Source organism: Pocillopora damicornis, chromosome 7 (assembly GCF_964200805.1).
Source record: "Pocillopora damicornis chromosome 7, jaPocDami1.2, whole genome shotgun sequence".
NCBI lineage: Eukaryota > Metazoa > Cnidaria > Anthozoa > Scleractinia > Pocilloporidae > Pocillopora > Pocillopora damicornis.
The window spans coordinates 20846718-20862600 of NC_142676.1; the positions used below are offsets into that span (position 1 = coordinate 20846718).

General features: G+C 38.6%; 2 protein-coding genes across 2 annotated transcripts; both read left to right on the forward strand.

Moving 5' to 3' along the window:
* The first annotated feature begins 181 nt into the window (after nt 1-181).
* Nucleotides 182-11543, forward strand: LOC113677562 (putative lipid scramblase CLPTM1). The gene is made up of 13 exons (XM_027194379.2): nt 182-750; nt 1536-1694; nt 2816-2930; nt 3597-3679; nt 4399-4522; nt 5746-5848; nt 7034-7175; nt 7634-7727; nt 8168-8358; nt 8895-8990; nt 9259-9394; nt 10331-10498; nt 10993-11543. Exons 1-13 carry the CDS (start codon nt 469-471, stop codon nt 11181-11183), a joined length of 1884 nt encoding a protein of 627 aa, XP_027050180.2. The 5' UTR covers nt 182-468; the 3' UTR covers nt 11184-11543.
* A 1773-nt stretch (nt 11544-13316) lies between these two features.
* On the forward strand, nt 13317-14958 carry LOC113677581 (allatostatin-A receptor-like). The gene has a single exon (XM_027194400.2). It carries the CDS (start codon nt 13783-13785, stop codon nt 14707-14709), a length of 927 nt encoding a protein of 308 aa, XP_027050201.2. The 5' UTR covers nt 13317-13782; the 3' UTR covers nt 14710-14958.
* Nucleotides 14959-15883: the final 925 nt, after the last annotated feature.

Here is a 15883-nt window from a genome sequence, read left to right on the forward strand (position 1 = left end):
GTTAATAGAGAAGAGGAAGGATAAACTATCACAACCTTCCCCCTCTTTACCCTCCCCTCCCTCCAGTGAAGGGGCGTTAATGGAGAGGGGAATGATAAACCGTCACAACCTTCCCCTCTTTTCCCCCTCTCTCCACCTTCCCCAACCCCTCCTCCTCCCCCTAAATACAAAATCAGAGGTAACTGAATTTTACTATATACTCGCAAACTAGAAGAGTTAAAGTAAGTTTAGATGAACGGATTCCTTCATAGCTTGAACCAAGTCGTGATTGACCGTTTTGATTTGCAGTAAATGAATGAAGTCAATTACCATATCTAAAAACTGACGTAAAGTGTCGTCAGAGTCATAAGCGAAACACATGCCTTTAGCGTATAAACACATGTCCGCCATTTTCTAGCTGTGTAGCCGAACCTTCACGTGATAAGCGCGGTTACGCTCCCAGAATTTCCTTATCTTTTTCCTTTCATCATGGCTTCCGAACGAAGTGACGAAGCGGTCTGTGAACAAAACGGGCAACAAAGTAATAGCCAGGTTCAAAATGGAACGGCGGGGAACAACGACCAACAAAACAATCAGCCTCAACAGCAACAGCAGCAGCCACAACAAGAACAAGGTTCTATGTGGAAGAGTCTTCTAATTCGAATGTTCATCTTTTGGCTCATTTCAAATTTGTTTCGTGGTCGACAGCAACAGGGCACAAACACGAACGTGATCGCCTCTACAAACCTGTTTAAAACGGATCAGAAAATGGTGAGTTAATCTTGTCCAATAACTGTCAACTTAGATCGATCAATGGTAGTCAAAAGCTGTTTTTTTCAAACAAATTTGACGAGATTTCTAGAGGAGTCGATGTCGCTCGCGTGCATGCATGAAGCCGGTTGGCACATGATCGGGCATAAATTTTTTTTGTGTGTAGGATTTAAGTGATGTACCTTTTCTTTCAGCATTTCCGGGCGGAGATCTTAGAAAAATTAAAATTATATTCCCATTAATTTAGAATTGTTTGATTACGATTCAAAGTTTCATCCGGTGAGGACTGCCTTGATATGTACAAGTGAGGTTCGATTCCTAGGAGGGTGGTTTTAACGAGTGTGGTATCTTCGGGAGTGTTTCTAAATTTTCAACTTAGGCCTTACATGTAATTATTTTTATTTTTTAGAACGTTTCAAACGAAGTTAGAAAAAGCTTGAAGACCTTAAAAATAACAAATTTAAAATAATTAATCTAATTTAAATCAGCGTTTTCTTTCGTTTACAAAATTAACAGTGACTTAAGAGTGACCAGCTTCTAATTTCTCCTTACAGTAATACTGCAGAATCATTCATTGAGATCATGAGAATGAAGGAAATGATCACTGAAGAGATATGCTTTGGTTGTTAAACAAATTCTCCTTGAGGGTTTCAAAGGAAATGTATCGATTGGTGCATGAAGAATATTAATGCTGATGTTAGGGCGTAAAGTGGTCTTTTTGTTACTGGTTTTTAATCCCTGTGTTATTATTGATACCTAATTTTTCAATGTTTCAATCTTTGCAGGAACTGTGGGTTTATTTGGCAGAAGAGCAACATTTTACTGATTTCAACAACAGTGAGAAACTTGTTTGGCATGAAAGAGGTCTTAAGTTTGGGAATTGGACAGATGGACCTCAAATGGATGGTTCTCGTCTGTTCAGCACCAATATCCAGGCATCAGAGGTATGAAACCCACTAGGCCAGGACACCCTAAGTGCGCCCTCTGCCACTTTTCCCCTACCTTGATGCATTTTGTCTCATTAAGTGTAACAAGTTCACCTTGGCTGTCACTAGTGTCTCCCAAAATGATTTGACTTGTTTCTTAACAAAAGAATGAATTCCTCTACTTATTTTGAAATTTAAAACTTGTGAGCACTGCAAAGAGTATTTTCCTGTGACAATATGAATTGTAGCTTTGGAGATAAATTTATCAACACAGGGGTAACTTATTCTATCAAATGAGACAAACTTGTAATAATGGGGTAGATTTTACATTGTGGCAAATCCTTCTTTGTCTTTGGGACAATCAATTTGTGTGCTCTGTTATCAAAACAAGTTGCTGTAAATCAGTCTATCCCTTTGAACATTCCACAAATACAAGCTACAATCAGCATCAAAATAAGTTAACACAATATGTTTAATCAGTTCTTTGTTTTATGAGGAGAGTAACACTACTGTTTGCTTTATACTCTTAACTAACGACAAGATCCCCCCTCCCATTCCCCCTTCCATGTTGCCTGTTGGTAGCTAAAAGATCATGGAACCATGATACCACATTGTTTTTTGGGGAAAGGGGGGTGAATAGGTAAACTTGGTAAGGACAAAAGAACAAAAAAAGATGCACTGACTGTAGTCTGAACTGATGCATTGTATAACTGGACCAAAAGTCTGTTGCAGGAAAGAGTTTCACTGAAAAAAAATCTACATGTCACATCAAGCAAATTTTCACTACAACTTGGTACCTGATTTGTGTTTAGGTGCATGGTACAGTGAAGTCACTTGACTATTTTTTTTTTTTTTGGGGGGGGGGTGGGCAATGAGATACATTGCTCTTTCAACCTTTTAACCCCCTATGGTGACTAGCATCTGAATTCTCCTTACAATATCACTCCTGAATCAAACATCTAGGTCATGAGAATAAAGGAAATGATCACCAACTATAGAAGGTCTTCATTGTGAAACAAATTCTCCTTTTCAGCACCTTAGGAAATACATAGAGAACAGTTTGGAGAATATGCATACTGATGTTAGGGTATGAAGGGTCAATGGGTGCAGTAATTGAACTTTTGTAATTCTTTCAACAGAGGATGCAGAACAATGGATCTCTTTACATTCATGTTTATGTAACAAAGACTGGCAGGTCACCTGACCCTATGCATCCAAAATTCAACAAGCTCACTGTTGTAAATAGAAGTTTGTGTAAGTATTAATGACAATACTGTGCTCTAAGAAAAAAATCACTGCAGAAGGCAGATCCTGGAATTTTGATTTCAGGAGGATCCAGACTTAAATCCAGAAAACACCAAATTTTGTTTTGTTATTATACTAGAACCTAGACAAGCAAACTAAGGAATATTTAAAGTTAAATAATTTTAAATAAAAATTAGCCTGTAAAAAAATAAACACATTGATTGGGGGAGGTTTGCCTCAACCCTTCCCCCCCCCCCCCCCCCCAGATCTGGATCCATCATTGCACGGGTATCAGAAGTGTCTTGTGTCAGGGGTCTTGTTCATATTGAAATACAACTTAAGAGGCAGACTTAACTTCAAATGGAAGCCTGCGTTATAAAGCAATTGGCTTTTAACAATACATTGGCTGTGGCAAACTGTAACTGTTTTTGATAGTATCAGTGTTACATCACACTCTTCCCTTGCCAACCAATGGCCTCATTGCTTTGCATGCATGAAGGTGTGTAACACAGCATTCAGAGCCACTAAATTTCCCACAATTTTCTCATGGAATATGCACCCAGTTCCCTTTCCCCCCTGAGCCCTTGTTCTTCGCATTGTAAGCCCCTAACTTGCTGAACCTAACCACATTTTCCCTACATGACTGTGAACTCTCATTTTTTTCTTCTGTTTCAGTATTGACCGTTTATAGAAAAAAGCGAGTTCATAAGACAGTAAACTTGTTAACTGGTGTGGCTGATGCTAATCCTGACATTGTGGTAAGCTGAGTATGTTTTAGCCAAAACATGGTTGTCATTAGAAGTTGGTAGGAGGCAGAAACCCACTGATTGTACAACTATTTTGTGAATTCTGATCAGAGACAGAAGATAATTATGTATCTTTGAACTGATTCTAATATCAATGTATGGTTACCCAGGTTACTCAAAAATGTCCCAGAATGTTGGAAATCATGTCTGAGAGAGTTTCAAATTTCTAATTTTTTGTGGGGTAACATTCCCCTAAACCCCTTACGCTCCCTGCTCAGTTCAATTCATATTTTACCACAATTGGCAGTAATGTTGTAATCTGATTGGCCAATTTGTCATCATCAATAAGAGTACAGACAAAGTTGCTTGCATTAACATGTCACACAATGGTCAGGCCATGGAAGAATTGTTTTATTTAATGTCAATATTGTGGTAAAAAAACAAATTGACAGTGGTTTAGCATGGTCTTTATTCTTATCAATGGCAATATTGGTCAGCACAGTGGTCAAAATTTGTTGCCGACTCACTCCGCTGTGCCCTGTGAGTCCACAACGTTTCAACCACAGAGGTGACAAATATCTTTGTCAATAAGAGTACAGACCTTGCTAAACCACTGTTGATTTGTTAAATATATTACATTTTCTAATGACAACCCTGAAAAATAAGGTAGCCATTATGTTTCAATGTATTCTTGGCTAAATATATGAACTCACTTCCAAACCTTCTCACAGCAAGCACCTGACAGTAAGATGCCTGTTGAAATCATTTCATACTGGCACCCAAACCTGACGATCAATCTAATGGATGACCAGACTCCTTGGGTGCAGGGCTCTGTGCCGCAGCCAATGGATGAATGTAAGTGTATACAGAACAACATAGGGGCCAGTTGTTCAAAGGCTGATTAGCATTCACCCAAGGTTAAATTTTAATTTTATTTTTTTTAATAAGTTTATTCAAAAGCCTTTTTGAGATAATTTTCCCTATTTTTTTAGAGCATATAATAATCAAATTCCAAACAAAAATTAGTATACTATATTTTCTTCTAAGGCTTTCAGTTGTGAAATCAGATTTCACACTAAAACTGAGTCATCTTAACCTAGCTTTGAACAACCCTGTCCTGAGCCTCTTGATATCCTAAAGTCACAAAATGGTCAGTTGAAGAAACATTTCAGCGACTATAAAGATATCCCAAAGCCTCTGATTACATCACTAATCTTTAAACATATTGTGATGGTATGGTAACATTGCCAGCTGAATTCTCTGACAAGGAGGGGGGAAGGGGCGGATTTTAACGGATAGAAATCATGGAACATTACATCTTGACCCCCAAGAGTGACTAATAACTAATTTCTCCTCACATCACCCTGAATAAAACATGAAATTAACGAGAGTAAAGGAAATGGTCACAAACTGAAAAAGCCTTTGGTTAGTGAACAAATTCTCCTTGTCAGCACCTTTGGAAATGTGTAGTGAACAGTACGGCGAATAATTATACATACTGATGTTAGTGTGTAGAAGTTAGTGCAAGGAGAACGGTAAACATAAATGAAAAAAACAAAAACTTCTTCCCAAAAAAAAATGACATCCAAAGGGTTAAGACCTGTAATGCCCTGTATTAAAAAAAAGAGACAGCTTGCAATACAGTCGTGCCTGAGTTAAGCGGTCACCCACGGGGAATGACGTAGGGACCGGTTAATATTGGTTCCACAGGGGTAGACTTATACTTAGGGGTATTGTATAAAACGATACACAACACCAATTTATGCCATAATTGACCACTAGTTGTACATAATCTCGCTCAAAAATACTTAGGACTTGGGAGATAAACAAGGAGTTATAGCTGACTGATTCCTCTTTCAGTGATTGTTCAACACTGGTGGAAAACTAGAAAAACAAGCTGTTAGGAATTAGTAATGGGTGACCGCGACCACTTAATAGAGGTGAAAATTACATTGATTTAGGGGAAACACATTCGTGACTTTGACAACTGACCGCTTAATACAGGGTGACCGCTTAATACGGTGCCGCATAATACAGGTTTGACTTTATTTGATAACTTAATTTTCTTCCATTTTCAGTTCTTGCCTTTGAAAACATAACAGGCAAATACTATCCTGTTCTGTACTTAAACAAGTACTGGAATCTGGCCAGTGACTACATGCCAATCAATGAAACCACAAAGTAAGTGTTTTAAATATTTCGTGGAAAGTTTGTGAATTTAAGCATGTTGTGACTTTTTCTCGGCAGTCATATCGTATGGAGCAATTTCGATTGAGTGTCCAACGTAATCCGGGATTGCTGTGTTTGTGCTTTACTTTGCTCTATGATTGGTCCAGAAAACTTGCGTCACTCTCTCAACCAATTAGATGCGGAACTATTACCAATAATTGCTTGGTCGTCCGCGTTTTCCCGCGCTTTAGGCAGTTTGATTATTTTTATTGCGCGTTCTCATTGGCTCTCTGGGTATTTTCCTTTCTTTTTCTTTTCTTTTCTTTTTTTTTTTTTTTCCCGCACGTCTCGAGGGCACAACGCCTTGCCCCGGCTAGGACTAGAACCCGGGTTGTCCGACTCGGAGCCCAGTGCACTGACCACTGGACTACTGGACAAAGCGGTGGCATTGGCGTGCCCGCGGTACAGTTGACCACGCATGTTAAAAGTAGCACCTTGTACGGTCGTACATCCAAATTTTTTCGGCTTGATGGGTTGCTACTATTTTGTATAATTATGGAGCTACGCTCTGCGAGCTCCGCTATTATTTTGTGGTACCCTGTGAGTTCTGCCAACCCTAACTCTGCAGAGTTTAATGCAAGTTAGCTGTAATAACCTATCACATGGCTCGAAAATCACAAACATGTATATCAAATACAATAAATTCTTTATGATGGATTTTGCTGTCCAAAGCAACTTACAACAAAGTTAATTTCACGCTCACCTTTTATACAGAGGAAAAAACCTGAGTGTTCGTAGATATGGAGTGTTTAACTCGATGTCTCATGAGTGAGCGCAGCGGACGAGTGAGATATCGAGTGGAATACGAAAGAGAAATTTCCTATCTGCAACTGTGTGCGCGCCATAGTACTACTTTGTTTATTACATAAATCCCGTTTGCCTTTCTTGCGAAAGGAAAGTGACGTGTCAGCAACTGATTGGCGATATCAATCATGTGAGAGGTTATCGTTATTTTACGCTTGTGCAGTTACGGCTTCTCTCAGGGCTGAAAAGCCTTATAAAACACCACAGTTCATGTAGTAAACAATATAGTTATTTTCATGCTCTTGCAAATTGGAAATGTGACGTTGACATGCATAAGTTTTTGGGAATCACTCAAACCGAAAAAAGTAACATGTTTTTTTGTTCCTTCGACAGAACCCTCGAGTTACACTTGACCTACAGTCCCATATCACTGTTCAGATGGCAAATGTACGAGTCTCAAAGAATGAGACAAAAATGGTTTTCAGTTTTAGGAGATGAACCAGAACAGACTGAGGAAGAGCAGGATTCTATTAAGGTGTGTTTTAGGTTGTAAAAAGTGTCTCGTTTATGTAGAACAACTTCACGCAAGTGTCTAAGGATATTTAGAATTGCTCTGGTTTTCGTTTACCTCGCTATGTGATTGTTCCGGAAAACTGACGCCACTTACTCAACCAATCAGTTTTAAGACTTGTTGCCCTTAAAGGAGTTTCCTTGTGTTTAATTTGCGTTTTCATTGGCTAGAACATATTTTACTTTGTTCTGATTGGCTGTTGTGATTACTATCAATTTGTTTTAGTTTTACGATACTCAATCGAAAAGCGCTCTAGACAATTAGTAATTTTTTTATTATTAATTTTGCGTATTGATTTTGCATATTTAATTTTGCGTATTAATTTTGCATATTTAATTTTGCGTATTAATTTTGCATATTTTATTTTGCAAATTTAATTTTGCATATTTAATTTTGCACATCAATTTTGCATTTGAACACAGAGAGCTTTGGTGGAAACAAACCCATACCTACTTGGCATCACTATGATTGTTACATTGGTTCACACTGTCTTTGAATTTCTGGCTTTTAAGAATGGTGAGCAATTGTTTCCAGTTTTATCCTAAAATGTTGACCATAGCGGAACTAGAACAAACAATCCGTCTTGGAGAATTAGATTTGTTTGTGGGAAAGCCGTTTTTCAAGGTCATCTTTTCAGTGATTACGATCCAGAGCCAGCTGAATTTGAATGCAATCCCAGAGAAAGGACCAGCATGTTTCCCTCTGCTACTCCTCTTTGATAAGCCAACACATATTTGTAGAGAAGATTTTACCACAGCGGAACACGGTTATTAGATTTCTGTAGAATAAATATGGGAGACGTTTTGGCGTAACTGTTCTGTTGATGGCTAGGGTATTGTGTTATCTTACTAGACAAGACAATTAAATCTCAAAGTGCAGGAATTGTGCAGTTTTTAGAGCACTCGGCTTTCTTCTCCTTCCTTTCTCTCCATTTAATCTCTTCTTGATGCTTTCAGACATCCAATTCTGGCGAAGCCGGAAGACTTTAGAAGGCCTGTCTGTGCGTTCCGTGTTCTTCAATGTATTCCAGTCTGTGATTGTTCTCTTGTACGTTATGGACAATGAGACCAACACTGTTGTGATTATCAGCTGTTTTGTGGGACTTTTGATAGAAATTTGGAAAATCAACAAAGCCGTTGACGTTAAGGTAAGTGTTCCAGATTTAAAGGAATGTGCTGATATTGTCACAACGACTGTTCTTAATAAATGCGCTTATTTTCTCTGCCTATTTGCTTAAAGAGGAACACTTAAAGCAAAAAAAAAAAGTCAGTTTCACCGTACCATCTGGTGATCCGATAGCCTGGGCTTGGTCACTGAGTTGTGTTCCTCGGCAACGAGTAAAGACACCAACGAGTAGGAATAGGTATCGGCCGACAGTCGTCTTAATTATATAGAGCTTTTGAGATAGCTAATGGTGCAATTTACAGTTGTGTGCTTGGTTGCCAAGCCTTTGAACAGGAGTGAGGCTAATGGTAACCCTGTTATGGTACAAACCTTACTGCTTTTCAAATGTAAATTACTTTGTTATCATGCTAACTAGATACTGGTCTCTATCACATCATGGTCAACTTCAGCCTCACACCAAATCAAAGGCTTGGCAACTAAGTACACAACCGTAAAATGGCCTATTGATTGAAGAGAGTTGTTTGTCTCCTTTGATAACTGATATACTTTGATTTTTAGGTGGATAGAGAAAATCCTTGGTTTGGTGTTGTACCAAGAATTCGCTTTGATGACAAAGAAACGTACGTGGAGTCGGAAACAAAACAGTACGACATGGTAAGGGGGCTCTCTCATTTCATTTTTCAGTTGAAACGAGAAGAATAAATGCATACTGGTGAGGTCTTGTTGTTCCCTTGAAAGTTAAATCCATCGTCAGGCTAAAACAGATCAAGGAAGCTTGCTAAGGAAACGGGATAAGCCTCGTCAAACAAACTACTTAAACATACTAAGATGTTGTTCTTTCAAAAAGCCTCCACAGTAATTTGAATGTCTGAACTATTGTGGAGCTGATCTAATAGTTTTGTTTCCCATACTTGCTTCTCAGATGGCGTTCAAGTATTTGTCGTGGGCGCTATTTCCGTTATTGGTCTGTTACGCAGTATATTCACTGTTATACGTTGAACACAAGGGTTGGTATTCCTGGGTCCTCAGCATGCTTTATGGCTTCCTTCTGACCTTTGGTAAGTGTTTTCCTTTTGGTAAAGAAGCTTGTTCCTGGCGTTTAGTTGGTTTAAAATAGCGCACTAGTAGAACGGCGCGATAACAGCGGCGAAGCAAATTAAGGAGGGAAGCTTGGGTCTGGTCTCGTGACGAATAACCGGCCCAACTTCCCTCCTTTTTTCAACCCGACCCAGACTACCTTTCGTTTTTTCTTGCCGTTGATTCCATCGTGACTTTTGTCAGAACGCTTTGTTGTAGGAAGTGTACGCTTAGCACAGGCCAAGCAACATAGGTAATGTTCATCACAAATAGGTCACTTCTTTTTTAGACTAAAACCAACATGAACTCATTGGCCTTTGAAAACAAAAAGGAAGTTAAGAAAAGTATTACAAGAAAAAAGTTAGAACTAAGAGATTTTAATGCCTTCAAACATGGCGGATCTTCAAGTGCGCGGGTAAACACTAATGATCAAGTTGCAATTGCTGTTACATCTGTCTGATTGATTATGATAGTGGCGCAAGCTTTTTACACCAACAACTCAGCGAAGAAAAGCAAAACCAATGCTTAGCACTTTCCATATTTGATTTTAGACCGTTTTAACTGAGCGTCCTCTTTGTGCAACTTTGGAGAGAGGTTTCTGTTGTGAAACAAAAGTTTAATCCTACCTCGTAGACATCATTTAAAAGTTATCAGTTTGAGATTTTTGCCAATAAATTTAACTTTTTAACCTCTAAGAGTGATAAGCATTTAAGTTCTCTCATCAGTGTCACCTTTAAATCAAATATTAAGGTCATGAGAATGAAGGAAATCATCGCGAACTTAAGAGGCTCATGATTATTAGACAAATTCTCCTTCTAAGAACCATAGGAAATGTATAGTGAACGGTATGGAGAACTTGCATACTGATGTTGGGGTGTAAAGTGTTCATTGTGTACCCTTGTTGAATATCTCCTTAGGATTCATTATGATGACTCCGCAGCTGTTTATCAATTATAAGCTAAAATCTGTGGCTCACCTTCCTTGGCGCATGATGACGTACAAGGCTCTGAACACCTTTATCGATGATCTTTTCGCTTTTGTCATCAAAATGCCAACTTTATACCGCTTGGGATGCTTCAGAGATGGTAAGTTATTTTCAAGGTGAACTGAACTGAGAAGACCTTTTTTGTAGCAGTGAAAACTCGAGAAACGTTCTCTGATAAGCATACAATCATGTTAGTCCTATTTATTAAATAAACTGCGGTGTTTTACAAGGATTTCCAGCCTTGAGAAAATCCATAACAGCACCTGTGTAAAATTACAATAATTTTTTACGCGTGTTTGATATCGCCAATCAGCTGCTGACACAACACTCGCCTTTCGCGCCGCTCTGGCAGGTCGATGAATGAAGAGCAAAATGTTCACCTTTCTAAATCTAAGGCCGTCTGTCGAATTTCCTTGTTAGAAAAGGACTATTGTGTTTATATTAGTAAACAAAATATTACATGGTTGCCTACAGATATGTAATCTCTCTTCTTGTGTTGAAAACTCGAAGAGCAATTGCGCCCATGTATATTTCTCGAATTATCAATTGTCAATGAAGTTGAACTCAGCTTTATTTGTTATGTTTCCATCACAGATATTGTTTTCTTCATCTACTTGTACCAGCGATGGATCTATCCCATCGACCCGAAACGTGTTAATGAATTTGGCCTAACTGGTGAACCTGTGGATAACACTGACACAGCAGACCCAAATGAAGCAAAACCTTCTGAAGATGGCGCTGTAACAACTGGTGCTGAAGTCGTGTCGGATAAAAAAAATGATTAATTCCGTGAACTGTATGCAATTTTAAGTAAAATGCGGAATTATTTAAACTTCAAATTCAACCATTTTGCTGTAGAAGCGTTCACCTATTGTATGGAAATATTATTTATGTTCCATTACAGTGTTGACGATTTCCGTGTTCCACAATGTTTCATGTATTTATCCAATGCAGTGACGTACCAAAAAATTTAAACTCTAGCATGATCGTTGAAATTGTTTTGTTGTATGGGATGCAAATAACACTACGCGTCTTGACCCTTTAACGCTTAAGAGTGACTGGCATCTGATTTCTCCGCCACCATATCACCCTGAATTAAACATACGGTCAACGAGAATAAAGGAAATGATCACCTACTAAAAAAACTCTTGATTTTTAAACAAATTCTCCTTGTCAGCAACTTAGGGAACGTGTAGAGAACAGTATGGAGAATATGCATACTGATGTTAGGGTGTAAAGGTTAAAGAGGAGTTTTTTAGCAGAGTGTCGAAAGGAATCCGGGTTTGCACTGATGTTAATTCCCTTCTCTTTGGGGATCACATGGTTTTCAGGGGGAGCAATGGGGGATTGGCCGTCGCCAACAGAGTGTCGATGAGGGACTATAGAAAATCGGCGGCTTATCAACCGCCAGTGAGTGGCAAACGGGATTGTAAGAATATGGGAAAGTCTTATGGGGGAAGGATTAGGTAAGTTTGCTCAAAATACCAAAATACTTCCACCCTACCCCCTCCCTCCCCAAACTAGGTGATGAATAATAGGTTGTCTTTACTTTGAATATTCATGGCCTTCTTTTAATTCAGTGTAAATCTCTTTATTAGTCGACCGTTACGATGACTTTAATTTTGGTGTAATGGAACGATGTGCGATCTACTATGATTTTTGAAAAAAATCGAGTCGCCTGATTCAGTTACTAAGTTTAAACTGATCCACGTTGCAACTTGAAAGTCAGTAATACATGCGTAATATCGAAAGGGGCCCAAACATTTTGCAAATGCAGTTTTACTTGTGGTAGTGACTAGGCGGTCAGGAAAAATGAAGTCAAATGATCTAAGAGGTGAAATTTCCCTTAATTAACTCCGAGCAAAAAACAGTTTTGTCTATACCATGATGACATGAAACGTGGCCTCTGGCCCTTGGGACCCAGTTCACTTGATATATCACAGAAAGAGCTTCGCTTCAACACCAGTTTGAATGGCGGAGAAAAAGCGTTGAGCGCACATGTCACTCATATTTCCAAACGTATTTGGACACACGTCAATATTCGTCGGCATGGCAACTTCGAGAACGTGCACACAGGCCATGCTCACGGTCAAGTCGCTCACTGTATGGTCTTTTGTTATTTTTTTAGTTTTTTTGCCATGTGTTGTTTTTGTTTTTGTTTACTTGTATATTTTTGTGTTAGTGGGTTCGCGTCAGCCCCAAGAGAGACTGAACTTTCCAAATTCATTTTCCAATTGAACAGGTGGAATTTACAACCAGCTTAATTTTAAGGAGGCATCGAATGTCAGTGAATGAACTTTCGATGGAAATTTTAGAAAACCGGACATTTTATGTGTCGGATCCCCAATTGAAAAAAACACACGTTTTGCGTGTGCTAACTCCATAACCAGGAAAAATAGTTTTTTCTGAAAATTCATGTAAATTAGTGTTTATAGATGGAACTCGTCCGTCAAGCAGACGTTTGGAGAGTAAGAGAACGTTGATCAATTATTTCAGTTGAGACTCTTGGTCCGTGAAAAGTGTCGTGCATTATGCCATTTTTTTTTCTTGTTGTTTTGACACGCTATCAAGGGAAAATGACAAAGGGAACTAGAAAATAATGCAATGAGATTAAAAAAAACGCATGTTTGAAATGTGTCAGCGTTAAAGAACTAGATAAGTCTGCGTGGTTAAAGAAGGCAAAATCATGTACGAACAGGGTGCCTATTCGAAATTATTTTTTTTTCGGTGATAAAGTGGTGTTTAGAACTTTCACCGACTCATAGAATAATTTTTTAAAGTCATCGCTTTCGTTTTTTTTATTCAACACTTTAACTCAAGATCAAAACGAAATATGCAAATGTGTTAGGCGTATGCAATTTACTTAGAACATGTGAAAAGTTAAAAAAAATTATTAATATGCAAATTATATCAAACTGGTGTTATTTAATTCAAACAGGTTGGGATATCTTTCTCCGTTTTGTCTATTCCGAATGGAATCAAAATATCATTAACTCGCGCTTATTCTCACAAATAATCTAACGGGCTTGAACCGTTCTCAAGAAACCAAAGTTAAAAATGTCTTTATTTTCTGGTTACGAAACCTGAACAAGAGCATCTCGTAAACTGACAAAAGCTGAGTTTGGACGGGACGGCTGTTAGGTGTATTTCATCTATCCCCTACAGCTTAACTTGAAAAGATTACTTGTTTTTCTCCTGTTTGATCATCCTTAACTGTGATACATTGCAAAGCTGCAGTTTGCTTGCAGTACTGGTTAAGGGAACTGCAAGGCTCTCAGATTTGAGCGCGTGTGTACGGTACTTTGCGGTTGGCTGGATTCAGATACGGAATTGCGTTGAAAAGCGCTCTCGGTCAGCTGTGAAACAGAACAGCAAACATCAGCAATGGAAGACTTAACATTTGTTCTGAGCAATTCAACAAACGAAAGTTTAATTCCTTCATATAAAGCGTCTTGCGCAGAACTTGGGTTTACCGAGAAAGTTTCCGGCGGTGTTTTCTATGGGACAGTGTCTGTATTCGGATCGATTGGTAATTTTCTTGTCATTCTGGTAATTTGCCGGACACCAGGCTTAAGAAACATCTATGGTATTCAGATTGCAAACCTCGCTGTAGCTGATTTCATCGCGTCATCCACTGGAATTTCTCTGTTTAATTATGCCATAACCCAGAGTTCATTCTACAATTTTCATCTCGCTCCGCTCAGCATACACATTGGTGCGGCAACTTTTCACATGTCCATCGATGCTTCACTTATAGCTCTAGCTTGTCTGAGTTTTGATCGTTTTTTCGCTGTTTACTACCCCTTAAAACATAAATTCTTTATGACTTTTAGGAAACTAAAAGTTATGATTGTTGTAGTGTGGTTGGTTTCCGTTACAATTATAGTTTTGCTTTTTTCCAGGCGCTCAATTTGGCACGCGAAGTGTCTTTATGTAGAATCTTCTATTCATAAACTGTGTGTGGTCGTGATCATCGGCAGTGGAATTGCCACCATAGTCAAGGTGTTTAAGAGTTCTTCGAGTGTATTAGACATAAACCAAAGTCATAATGGTGGCCAAAATTCTGTACTGCACCAGAGAAACAAGCAAGTTGCGAAAACCGTTTGTTTTGTCGTCCTGTTGTTCGCGTTTTGTTGGACTCCTTCAGTTCTCGCAAGGCTTAAAAATCCCCTTTTGGATTCCGCTTCGCTCTCTTCGTTAGACTTTTGGCTGACCGCACTCAGATTCGCAAATTCTGCCATGAATCCTTGCATTTACTTTTATCGCCATCGCAATTATCGCGAGGCATTGAAAAGAACTCTAGGTTGTTAAAAGGCAGAAGTTAGAGATACTTTGTGAAATCTCTAAAACACTGGTCTGAATATTACCAGACTGGTACGTTTTTATAATGTAATTTTCACTGATTTCAAGCAGGGGCGTTTGAGCGATTTTGCCTGCAGAGCTAGGCGTTTTAGTGAACACATTGTATAAACGTTTTGCATGAATGCAGTTGTGTATTTTGAATACGGCCAGACTCATTGCATACGACTCTTATGAAAAATAAAGTAGCTCTGTAATTTCCACTGATGTATGTGATGCTTATGCGACGAACATGTGTCCCTTAGAAATGAAATTATTTTCATGATTCGGAAACAATTTGATCTTCATATAGTTAGAGTTTCTGTTTTTATCAGGCAGGTGAAGAAACACGATGTGTATTCAATTTTTTGCCCAGTTACCGTGGTTATGCTTCATACCTTTGACAGTTCTTCAAGTAATTGACGGATAGTGTCTAATAATCTTTTGACATTAACAATCCATAGCGAAATGATCGATCTTCACCTAATTTGTAATCATTGATAAAGTTCAGTATCAATAACGTTTGGAACGAGGACTCGCTTTCACAAGCTTCTCTTTACATAACGAGCTATCCGTGTAACGAAATTCTTTTCATAGATTTTATAATAAGCCGCCGTTCAGACGAAATTGCCCGCGTTGAAAGTTAATTTGAACTCCGGCTTTAACGAATAAATCACCAATATGATGAATGTCCCCGTTCTTGAAAAGCTCCCCCCCACAAAGAAATTTGGAGGACTTCTGCCATTTCCTGTAATAACCCTCTCTAATAACAACTCCCCGTAACAAATAACTCGCTATTACGAAATCCCGATTTTTTTGGCTTTCAATCGAAGTACAAAAGAAATTGTGCAAGAGGAAAATAACATTATCCTGGAAATTGCTTAGTAATAGCTAATCAAATTTCGAGATATCTGTTTTCTATTCAAATGGAAAATGTTAAATGTTTATAGGGGCTAGATCCTAACCTTGAGTCAATATCCACCCGAGAGTTATATATCCGGTGGATATTGTCATTCACCTTCAAACAGCTGTAGCCTGACCTAGACCTCAGTAACCAAGGTAACCTACCTTGTCACATAAGCAGATCAGAATTTTCACGGGGAATATCTTGAGTTGAGTTTGGGAGCCTGGACACAGGCCGACTGGG

Excerpts from the sequence above, each read along its gene's own strand:
- LOC113677562 (XM_027194379.2), top strand. The coding sequence starts at position 469 with ATGGCTTCCGAACGAAGTGACGAAGCGGTCTGTGAACAAAACGGGCAA. Across the intron at positions 4,523-5,745 it reads GCCGCAGCCAATGGATGAAT|TTCTTGCCTTTGAAAACATA; the intron begins GTAAGTGTATAC and ends TTCCATTTTCAG. Across the intron at positions 8,991-9,258 it reads AAACAAAACAGTACGACATG|ATGGCGTTCAAGTATTTGTC; the intron begins GTAAGGGGGCTC and ends CTTGCTTCTCAG.
- LOC113677581 (XM_027194400.2), top strand. The coding sequence starts at position 13,783 with ATGGAAGACTTAACATTTGTTCTGAGCAATTCAACAAACGAAAGTTTA.